Source organism: Glycine soja, chromosome 9 (genome assembly GCF_004193775.1).
Source record: "Glycine soja cultivar W05 chromosome 9, ASM419377v2, whole genome shotgun sequence".
Taxonomy (NCBI): Eukaryota; Viridiplantae; Streptophyta; class Magnoliopsida; order Fabales; family Fabaceae; genus Glycine; species Glycine soja.
This window is the reverse complement of record NC_041010.1, coordinates 1,921,548-1,933,556: the sequence shown is the minus strand read 5'-3', so window position 1 is coordinate 1,933,556 and position 12,009 is coordinate 1,921,548. Positions and strand designations below refer to the sequence as shown.

The 12,009-nt window shown below is 31.6% G+C and overlaps 2 protein-coding genes and 1 long non-coding RNA gene across 4 annotated transcripts; 1 reads left to right on the top strand and 2 right to left on the bottom strand.

Moving 5' to 3' along the window:
- Window positions 1-1,370: 1,370 nt before the first annotated feature.
- Window positions 1,371-2,109, bottom strand: LOC114367156. Its single transcript, XM_028324264.1, has one exon. The coding sequence runs from the start codon at window positions 2,025-2,027 to the stop codon at window positions 1,557-1,559; it is 471 nt and encodes a 156-aa protein (XP_028180065.1). The 5' UTR covers window positions 2,028-2,109; the 3' UTR covers window positions 1,371-1,556.
- Window positions 2,110-3,826: 1,717 nt separating this feature from the next.
- LOC114367859 (ferredoxin--NADP reductase, root isozyme, chloroplastic-like) lies at window positions 3,827-8,006 on the bottom strand. 2 transcript variants are annotated; one of them, XM_028325087.1, is made up of 5 exons: window positions 7,729-8,006; window positions 7,371-7,430; window positions 6,126-6,458; window positions 5,557-5,776; window positions 3,827-4,587 (listed from the first exon to the last, which is right to left on the bottom strand). In XM_028325087.1, the coding sequence occupies exons 1-5, from the start codon at window positions 7,750-7,752 to the stop codon at window positions 4,088-4,090; spliced, it is 1,137 nt and encodes a 378-aa protein (XP_028180888.1). In that variant the 5' UTR covers window positions 7,753-8,006; the 3' UTR covers window positions 3,827-4,087. The 2 variants fall into 2 exon arrangements, with proteins under 2 accessions (XP_028180888.1, XP_028180889.1); XM_028325088.1 differs by having other exon boundaries at window positions 7,371-7,427; window positions 7,729-8,005.
- Window positions 4,587-5,913, top strand: LOC114367860. The gene is made up of 2 exons (XR_003657279.1): window positions 4,587-4,902; window positions 5,263-5,913. It is a non-coding gene; the product is annotated as an uncharacterized LOC114367860 (long non-coding RNA).
- Window positions 8,007-12,009: the final 4,003 nt, after the last annotated feature.

Genomic DNA, 12,009 nt, shown 5'->3' with positions numbered 1-12,009 from the left:
TATTTTTCTTCTCATCATCTATTTATATTAGCCTATAACTTGTCACAAACAACTTGAATATGATTAGGTTGTTTCTGTTTCGATTGTCCAAAAAAAATCAAGAACTTGATTTAAGTCAAACTGAATAGTATTATGACAAAATTTTAAATCTCCCTAGTTGTCTTTAATTTTAATTATAGTCTTCCTTTAAATTTATTGGGGAATTTAATGTAATTACGTCAACCCTTACTTGTACTAATGCAGTCAACTCAAATTGAAATTTTTTATTGCAAAACTCACTTGACATTAACTCCTCCATTGAAGTTGTAACGTGTGACATTTTTCTTGACCCATTGTTTGGCCCTGGCATAGTCATTCATCTCGGCAAGCTGATTATTAGGGATAGCCACCATGACTTCATGACTTCAATCCCAGTCCCAGCCAAAGCACTCATGGTGGAGTCATCTGAATCAAAAAGCTTCACTTTCTTAATCCCATTATCCTTCAACATCTGAACCACTGTGTGTTGTGGCCACTTGTGGGTTGCTTGAGTTCCCCAATTCACACCAATCCCTTCCACGCTCAAACACATCAACCCCACCACAAAACTCCATCTCAAAACCCAGTTTTTCTCCATTGCAATAGCAACAAAAAAAAAAAAGAACTTTCCCTCACAAACAAAGAAACACAAGAATGAAGAAGAAAAAAGGGTATGCAAAAATGGCTAAATGAACAGAAACGAAACTCTCTCTTGTTTCTATATGAATGGAGATAGATGGTGCAAGAGAAAGGAACCGTTTTTGAAAGTGGGGTTGGAAGAATCGGTGAAAATTTAGCAACTTTATTACCCCCACGAAGCCACGATGAATGAGACGGTGATGATAGTCTTAAGGATAATGTAACAAGTGACCGTTTATTTGTAACCGTCCATGTCTAGATTTTTGAGCTTAGGAATCAAATTTATAGTATTAGATATAAATGAGAAACTAAATTCGTCAATAAATTTAAAGGGGATTAAAATTAAAATTAGAGATAATAAAATTAAATTTGTAATTTTGTCTAATATTAATTAGTTTAAATTCAAACATTTCTTGAACCCGATCAGTGCTGGTCCTACAAATAATCATTCTTTGTATTGAAATAGAAAAAACGATAGATTATCAGACGATTCTTATCTCTGGACAGCATAAATGTGAAAGTTCCAGTTTGGTTTGGACTTTTGGACCACTCATAAAGTATGCCGAAAGAAACTTAATTTTAAATACTAAAAATCATATATTCGTTGACAAGTCACTTAATTAGATTTAGAGAGACAAAAGATTAGGTCAGTCAGTCACTGTATAAGAGTAATAACTAACAATCGAATTAAAAACATTATAATATACGAAAAATTCACGTCCAACTAAATAACATAAATTTATTATTACTACAACTTTTGTAACACGTAGGTAATTTCAACGAGCAAAAGATCGAAACTACACCAAAATAAACAAATAAATTAATTAATTAAATATACAACAACGCAGCAACATCGATTTACAGTGTGAATTGCACTCAAGAAAAAAAGAGGACTCAATTCAACGATTACGCACAACTGGCACTAATTGAAGCTTGTTTGCATTATTATTACATGCACGAAACGGTTCGTTTTGGTGGGGTTTTCTTCGGTGTTTAAACAGATAAAGCAACGCCGAAGCCACCAATAAGACGCCACCTGTGATTCCGCAAACCAGACTCGCTATCATCAGCGCTCGTCCCACGTGGCTTCCTCCGCCGCCGCCGCCGCCGCCGCTGACTCCCCACCACGGCGGCGGCAGAGACTCCGTCGTGTTGCGGGGCGACGTGTCGGCGTCGGAGGACGAGGAAGAAGAGCCCTTGCTGGTGCTGAAGAAGGACTTCATCTCTGGCGAGGAATTGGCCGGCGGCGATGCCTGGAACACGAGGCCGTGCTCCGACGGACGGAGATCACGGCCGGAAGAGGAGGTTCCGGCGAGAAGTAGCGCGATCGCGATGAGGATCGCGGTGGCGAGTCCCGAGAGCGACGGCATGGGGAGAAACGGAGTGTTGGGTTGCGTAAACGGAAGAGAAATGGTAGTGACCAGTTTGAATGGGACTATATATTATACACGCAACCAATACGTTTAGTTTTTAGAAATTTCAATTATTTTTTAGATTTTTTTCTCTCCTAAATCAAACATAGGTATCAAGAGTTTATGCACAATCAACTTAACCTAGGTATCATTTTTTTTTTTTTTACTTTCATAAATAGAAATTATACTTTTTCTTATGGTAAATGTATTATTATAAAAAAATTAAATGATAACTAAGCAATAGCATATTTATAATTTTTTTTCTAAGAATCTTATTTCTGAAAATTATGTTTTGAAAAGAATAAAAAATTATCTGTAGTATGTGTTAGTGTTGGGAACTGAAAATTGTGTTGAGTGTTGTTTTCGGTTACTTAGGTTTTAAGCGTTCGATGTTTACTTGAAGGTTTTCATGGTCAGGAACGACCGAAACAGGGTTAGTAGTAGGTTTCGTTTTGTGACTATCTGTCACTGTCGGGGATCCATTAAGTCCTAGTAGCACCGCTTTTTCTATTGTCTTTTACATATTATATTGTTTTCTTTCTTGTTTTTATCTTCTTTTTGTCCTGTTAAACTTATACTTTTTTTTCTTGTTACTTTTACTTTTAAAATACCGGGCGTTTTATGAAAAGAAACATTAAAATAGAGTTAAATGTTCTTCTATTTACTATATTCTATTTAGAGTATTTATCAACTGTAATAGTCAAACAATGTTCATAGCTTATAAAGTAGTAGTATTAAGTTTGCTAGCACTCATTGTTATTTGAATATTATTGGGTAAAATGTAATTTTCTTTTTCTTATTATTTTAAATTTATGCTTTTAATTTTCTCATTTTTTAATTGAGATATTTCATTCTCCTTTTATAAAAAGTTCACAATTTTATCTTCTCATTTTTTAATTCTAAAAATTCAAAATTTAAGTCTTTGTAACCAATTTCAAAGGTTAATGTTATGTAAACATCAATTAATTGACAACTGCTTATTTATTATACAAATGATAAATGTTTTTTTTAAATCATTTAATTACTTACAAGTTTAATTTATTATAAAAGAATTAAAAAAAGTACATAATTAGCAAGTTTGGGATTGATTAAGAAAACTAAAATTACAGATTTTTTATAGCGGTGGAGGAAATGTCTCAATTAAGAGATTAGGGAACTAAAATTGTAATTAAAAAAAAAACAGAGGACAAAAATGTCTCAATTAAAAAATAGAAGAACTAAAATCACAAATTTAAAAAAAATGGGAAAAGAAAATTGTATTCCAGCCAATATTATATAAGGCATTATTATACTATTTTGTATGGAGTTTGAATATTATCAGACACATTATACTATTTTGTATTGAGTTGAATAACAACATTGTGAACAATAAATCTTTCTTGCTTTTTAATATTACCACAAAATATCTTTCTCAAAATGATTAAATTTATTCATTTTTCAGTTTACTACTTATTTTTATATTTTATTATCTGACAGCTTTCAAACTTTTGTTTTTAATACATGTCATTAATCTCAATCTATTAAATGATGATGTGATAAGTATATAAAATATCACATCATTGATTAAATGATGATGTAATAAATCAATAAAATGTCACGTCATTACTTAATAAATATTTAAGTCTTGTAAAAATTATTTAAAGGAGTTCACATGATTCTTCATTTTAAGTTCAAGCACTTGCACAACATCTTAGACTTTTTGACATTATTCCTGCATTGCAGAGGATGATAATCCTTATTAAAATAATAATTCAAAATTTAGCAAAAGAAAATATGTTAACAAAGATTGCCCCATTATCCAAGATTGTCACTACACTAATGACTTGGTTTTTCAATTCTGTATCCATCAAGAACACAATATATCATTGCAATTTACTAATGCAGAACAGCTACAGTTACTCAGCTGCTTAATGAATTTTATTGACTAAATGCACCAAACGCAAAATGTTCTTTTTTGTTTTGTTTCCTTTCAGAGACAGAAGGGGACTACTACTCTGCAAATCCTGCACTAGAGAATCTCAATAGACTTCAACATGCCATTGTTTGTTCTTCTTAAGTTGTGAAAGCTTCTCTTCCCAACTTTCTCCTCTTTGCTCAGCAACCTTCTTCAGTGTATCTTGGATCCCAGGCATCATCCCTTTCAGACCACAGAAATAAATGTGGGCCCCATTATCCAGGAGTTTGAAGATTTCATCACTGTACTCCTCTATCTTATCCTGAACATACATTTTGCCCCCATTTTTGTTCTTTTGTTCTCTGCTGAGGGCTCGATCATAGCGGAAATTGTCCGAATAGTCATTGAGGTATTTGCTGAATTCTTCATCATAGAGAAGACTGTCAGTGTTGGCAACTCCAAGGAAAAGCCATGCTAGTCCACCAAACTTGTATGTAGGGACTGATTCCAGGAACATTCGGCGTAGATAGCCTCTGAATGGAGCAACACCTGTACCGGTGGCAATCATTATATGGGTAGCATTTGGGTCATCCTCGGGTAAAAGCATTATCTTCCCTGAAGGGCCTGTAAAAAACAATAGAAGATGACTCAATTCCTAGCCAAGAAGATGCAAGTTCACCTTCAACAACATTTGCAACGTGAAATGCTTGACAACCCAAGACTAGTTAAATTATTGTAAGTTTGCCACACCATTTTGTTATACATCCTTCATTTTTTGGTATGTAGGGAAGTAAGACAAAATGAACAAAAGAAAAAGAGACAACAAAAGAAAGACAAAATGGAGGCGGGATGCTCCAAACCATTTCAGCATCCAGACTACTTCTAACTCGGCCAGGAAATCAGCACTATAATATGCTTCATGCGGAATATGGATCTCATGTAGGTTTTGTTAAACATTCTTCTCTACCACTATCACAAATTTATAGAATGAGTGGATTGGCTGCTTTTCAATTATAAGAAATTTGACACTGGAAACATTAGTTCATAAGAATGCATAAAACCCCACATTGGTTCCTAAGAACAACAAATGTCATCTATATTAATCCTTTTTATGGCCTTAATATGAAAGACAAAATTAACTAACTGACCAATGTTGAAATTTAAGAGCTATTAAATTGTGAAGAACTGGTTCACTAGAATACAGCATGAAAACCTTACAAAGCTTAGAGAATTTCAGCACATCAAATACCCTCAATTGCCTCATCTATCATTTAAACAAGTTGCTACTTTTGCATGCAGAGCACACCATTCAGGGTATAAATTCCAAATAGCAGTCAACAAGCTACATTTCCTATAGTAAAGAAGTTACTAGAGCAAGGCACATTCAGGTATTACTTTGCAAACACACCCTATGGTAAAGTCCATAGAACATACTTTGGTAACAGGAATAACAAGAAACAACAGAGCAAGAAAGCATGAATAAAAAAGAAGAAATTGGAAATTCTCCCAACTGAGGAAGGTTCACCAAGACATCACTTTGTTGGAATACAAATTATGTCAACCTTTGCTGGAGTAAAAAGAGATAGGTCTTACCTGTGATCTGAATTTTGTCTCCAGGCTTTGAATTACACAAAAAATTGCTACATATGCCATTCTTGGAAGGATCTTCCTTTCCTGTCTCAGGATCATAATAAACAGCACGACGCACACACAAGCTGGCAGTTTTTCCATCAAAAAAGTCTCCATACCTTGTAGAAGCAATTGAATATAGTCGAACATTATGAGGAGCCCCAGGTTTCTTTGGATTTTCACCCTGCAACCCATGTAAAGTAGTATTTACAAGTTGTGAAATCATTTCAGAATTTTAACTGTGTTAACTCCTGCATCTGATCCCACAAAAAAAAAAAAAAGAGGAAAAATACTTTCTACGTGAATTAATAAGCTCGAAAGGCACCATTAGTTTTGAGATGGAAGGCGGGGAGGGGAGGCAGAACCTGCTTAAATTCTGATGAAAACTATTAATATAAAGGACACATATCTAAAATGCATTCCTTCCATCAAAATTAATTTATCCAAAAAAAACTGAATACAAAGATCAATAATTATGAATTCACAATCAGTACTCAAAGAATGGGAGGAAGCAAAGAATAACTATCACTTACCGGTGGAATAACACCATAACTCTGTCCTTCCCAGTAGGGAACATTTCCACCATGATCAATCACAATATGACAAGTTTCCCCAGGAGCCTTTGGTCCCACTAGCCTATCAACAGAAACAATCGTTGCTGTATAGGGTTCTTTAGGCTTGTGTAAGTTCAATGGAGGTTCTTTAGCATCTTCCAACTCTAAAGGTGATACATTAACTTTGGGTACACTTGCTTGTTGCACTGACATGAATACCACATGACGACTTCTTAAACTTGAGTTGTTTGCCTTCAAGTACAAAGTAAATACTGGTGCCCATGATTTATCCCAAAAGTTAAAGTTAGGTGCCTGCATCATCAAGTGTAGTTTTCTTTAAAATTACAAGTTATTAAACATAAACAGGAAGCCAAATTTCATTTTCATAACATAATTATGTAAACAGAATCTCTAACTCTAACAATTGCAGTATTATTCTTAGTGCTTCGAAAATCCATGTTTGAAAATCAATTAATACATAATAACACAAGTATCTACACAAACAAGATGTAAAACTCAGAAACATACACATGAAGTAAGCACTGAAACTAAAACACCACTGTGCTTGAAAAACCAAGATACATCAATACTAAAGCTCTACATTTCTAATATAAAATTAAAAATACACAGTTGCGCCAATTGAAAGTAGAAGATCATTCCGTCAAAAAAAAAATCATCTATACCAAGTTATCAACAACAACTAATAGCTTTTTTTGACCACAAGATAAAACTTTAATAAAAACTTCGTACCCCATTGCCCAGAGGCTCTTCGCTATGCGAAGGTATGGGGGAGGGATATTGTACGCAGCCTTACCCTTGCATATGCAAAGAGGCTGTTTCCGGATTCGAACCCATGAACAACAAGTCACCAAGGCACAACTTTACCGCTGCACCAGGGCTCGCCCTCTTACAAGATAAAACTTTAATATTTGCCCGATAATTCATCAACCCTATTACAGTCTTGCAGGTACAGAAATGAACCAAATCAAATGTGTAGTAAAACATAGCCTTTTTACACTGAAGATGCACTAATCTTATAGTTGATCCCTCAAGGTATTTTAACAGCCATATCAAATTAGCATAGTACTAAACATCTAGCATAACTACAGATTCTCCGGACAGTTGGATCTGTAATTTAACTAGAAAAAACCAGCAGAAGCATTCAAATAACCATTCTTTCCAAACTCAAAAAACAGACAAAACAAATTAAAAGTACTATCAAACCTTAACCGCAGATCTTCTGAGAGACAAATCGCTGCCAACAGGAACAGTTACAGCCATCTGCTAAACCCCACAAAAATCTTAGTACTCGTCAAATTAAATTTCATTCAGCAACAGAAAAACTTAAAAAAAAAAACTATCATTTTAAACTCTACTTAGGTTAAATTTCTCAGCTTTGACTTTCTACAAAAGCATCTCCACTCACCAATCAAGAACCCAAATAGAAAATAAAGCCAAAAGCTAAATATAAGAAAAGAAAAGAAAAAGTGAAATTTTGATTTTATTTGGTGTGAACCTTTTATGCCGAGAAGCCAACAACAGTGACAGCGGGGAGAAAAGGAAGTGAGTGAAAGGGATGTACCTGAGACAGGGCCAAATGAGCCATCGTGAGATCGAGAACAAAGAATAAGTTGTTGAAGTTATGCCAGCACAAGAAGAAGTGATTAGAGAAAGGGTGTGATTGAAAAGCCTTGAAAGAGGTTTATAAAAGGGTCTAATATAACCGTGACAAAGTTTGATTTTGATTTGATTTAGTTTAGTTTGATGATCCTTTGGAGAAAGGGAAAGGTCAGACTTTTTGGTTTGTTTTCCCTTGCCTCCTTGGAGTGTCACTCCCTCGCACTGACCTTCACCTATGCTAGGCTGCTCAATAGTACTATTATTGACTTATCATATATGATTTCGATTGTTATTGGAAGAGAGTATAATTTTTCTTTTCCAATTTGTAATACATTCTTTAATATATCTTTTTTATTCTTAATTGAATTTATTAGATTTTTTAAAATTTTGTGATTCTTATTTCTTCTTTAATGAACTTTATTTGTGATTTAAAAAAGATAGTTAATAATAATGAGGATATAAATTAATACTAAACTATATCATTATTTTATGAGTTTAATGTCTATTTATTAATGATGTAAAACAGTTTTAAATCATCATCCAATCATAAATTATCAGCTGAAAATTATTTTAAAAGTCAATAAAATTATCATACGAGTTGAATGATTGTATAAATTTTTTTATATATTATTGTATAACCCTTTTTTTCTCAAAAGCTACATGTATCTTCTAAAAAAAATGTTCAAATTGAACAAGGGAATCATGAATGATAAAAATGTAGAAACAATATATTTTTATATGTTTTGATGATGTCAAATGATCAAATGCTTCTCAAGTTTTATTCAAGACAAGAATCCAAGAAAATCAAGATACATGATCAAGTTGATCTCTAGAATCTTAGAAAGAAGTTTCCAAATTGAAAAAGCAAAAGGTTTAGTCAAAGAATTTTATCTAAATCATTTTAAATTGAGATTTACTCTGGTAATCGATTATCAGAGGATGCAATCGATTACCAGTGACCAATATGCTTTCTGAAAAAGGTTTTAAATATTTTAGAAAGCATGTAATCGATTACCAGAGGTTTGGAACGTTTTTAAAACAACCATAAGAAATTTGAATTTAAATTTCAAAGTTGTGTAATCGATTACAGTAAGATGGTAATCGATTACGAGTGTTTAAATATTCAAATTTCAAATGAGAAGAGTCATAACTCTTCAGAAAGAAATAATTGTGTAATCGATTACTCCATTATTGTAATTGATTACCAGTGAGAATTTTCAAATATAACTCCCAACAGTCACATATTTTTATTGCCCAAAAAGTCTTATCCTCTCAAAAGATTAAGAGAGTTTTTCTGAACTGAAATGTCTTATCCTCTCAAAAAGGATTCTTTGGTCAAACATTTTTGTATTCAACAAAGAATCTTGATTGATCTTCAATTGTAATATCTTTCTTTTTTCAAGAGAGATTTCGTCTTCTCTTCTTCTTACGTCTCAAAAGGGATTAAAAAACCAAGAGTCTCTTGTTGTAAAGGGTTCCTGAACACAAGGGAAAAGAGTTGTCTCTGGTTCAGACTTTGTAAAATGAGTTTTACAAAGAGAGTGGAAAATCTCAAGTAACTTGCTTGGGAACTGAACGTAGGCACAGGAAGTGATCGAACCAGTATAAATCAAGTTTGCATTTCTCTTTTCCCTTAAACTTTTTTTATTTATTGCTATTTATCTTTTGCTTTAAAGAAGTTTATGTTGAATTGTCTTTTGAGTAATTCATGTTAAGGGTGCATTGTTAATCCAAAAGGAGAGAGCAAAATTTTAATTGGGGAATAATCTTTGTATCTTAATTCAACCCCCCTTCTTAAGATAATTGAGGCCATTTGTCTAACAAAAAAATGCATGGCATTATCACATTATTTTCGTGTAGATTATAAATAACCCACACGGGCATGGGTGGGCATACGAACCTAGGTTCACGGACCATTATGCTAAGTCCATGGACTAGGTGGATAATGAGCCTCATTTAAAAATTCCTATCAAGTTTTTGAATTCGACCCATTAAGATTGTAGGCTTTGTTGGACTATTCGCTTAACTAGCCTAAATCCATCGTGATGTTAGTTCGTTATGTTAAAATTTCAATCATTAATTTAGGTTATTATTGTTAATTTGTTATGTTTAAAATGTTAATATATTTTAGTAAGATAGGTTTTAGTTTAAAAAAACGTAGTCAACTTTATATATATATATATAACTTTTCACTTTTTCAAAAATATTTATTTTATAAAAGTATTTTTTTCAAACTAATACTTTGGATTCAAAGACCGATCCATTTATCTACAAACTTTTCCAAGCTGGATATACACTTTAAAAATTTCATTTATTTTTTGAATCGAACTTATTTGACATATCTAACCGATAAGCTTCATGGGCCGACCCTAAACAAATCAGATTGATCTGAATATCCATCTCTAGATATAGGTTGATAATTCATTTATTTATTTATTAACATGTGATTACTTTTGTCTCGATGAACTTTATTGAATTAATCAAATTTAATAATATATTATCTTATCAATTTTAAATAGATTAAATCTAACAAGATATTACCTAATTAATTTTAAATTAATTTAATAAAATACAATGAGCTAATTATGTTTAATAAATAATTAAATTATTTGAATTAATATATTAATTTATAGTTTCAAAAATAGAAATTAAGTCCATAATACATATTACAAAATCAAACTCATGCATAACCGTTAATTACACTTAATCAAAACAAATAAACCTAATTACATTTAATGAATAATTTAACTACTCACGTTAATAATATTTATTATACAATTTAAATATTCCTTATACTATTAAATTTGAAAAAATATGTATAGATATAAAATATTTTATAAAATGTCCATGAAAAGTATTTAAAACCTAAACATGATTAAAAAAATATCAAGAAGGTTATTAAATAAAATTTATTATTCCTAAATTTAATAAATTTAACTAACTTCATATAAAATCCTTTTTAATTATTACTAAGAAAATTTAAATAATAAAAAAATGGAAGATAAATACAGTTAATAAAAAATGATAAAATAAAAAAATTAATAATATAAAAGTAATGAGACGTTAATATAAGTTAATAGAAAAATTTAAAATTTAAGAAATGGTTTAAAGGTAATATTGTTCAATGAAAGTGGAGAGAGGTTACTCTCATTTTGGTTGATGGGTTAATTTTAATTTGCATAGTTAAAGATGATTAATTATTATTATTATTTTAATAATGTTAAGGATAAGAATAATTTTTTTTTCCGAAGCATACAAAAAAAATTATATACCCAAACATACAACGTGAATTTTTTTTATCAAGTTGTTTAAATATTATCACGTTGTTCAAGTCCCCCAACGTGAATTTTTTTTAAGAAAAACTAATTTTTTTAAAAAGATTTAAAAATAATATAAATAAAAGAAGACGTGTCTCAAATGACATTAGATGAATGTTAGGTGATTCAGGAGTTTCGATTGCAGAGTGCGTAATCAACTAGCTTAAATTTCTTGTTGATTTTTGTATTGTCTTTAATATGAGGCATAATCATGATGCACAAAAGTTTGCTAGAACTGATTTTTAATTCATGTTTGGCTCTTAAAAGGACACAAGTATAATACAAAATTATACCAAACGAATATAATTATAAACAAAAACTAGAGTTTAAACAAAAAAAGGAAGAAAACAAATTTCATACATAATATAAAATGTGAACACTCAAGCAATCAAGTAACATTTTTAAAGATATTATCTTCAAAACAATCTGCAATAATAAAAATAATTCATGATTAATGGTTAATAACTTAACTGTAAGAAACTGCCCTGTAAACACATTTCAGTTAAATCTGAAATTAAAATCGCAACACAACTTTGTTTTGTTGAAGCCTCTGGGTAATCCCCCTCTAACCGGGTCGAACCCAGACCTTGATAAAAAAATCTAAGTGTCAAACATTATAAAAATAACATTAAATTGATTGAACATCTAAATTCTAAGGTGGCAACGGCTTTTATAAATTGATAATTAAAAGGGATATTTGATTCCATTAAACGTGCTATCACTTGAATTTGCTCATGTTGGTCTACATCCATGATTAAGATAAGTCTTTTTTTTTAAAAAAAAAAAAGACATTTTTTTTGAAAAAAAAAATGAGTACATACAACCTTGCTGCCAACACCAGAAACAGGAGCTTCTCTCTTGGGTGAAAAAAGGGGGAAAAGCCACGTACATTGCTCCACCAAAGGATCATTCCAACAAATTCAAAA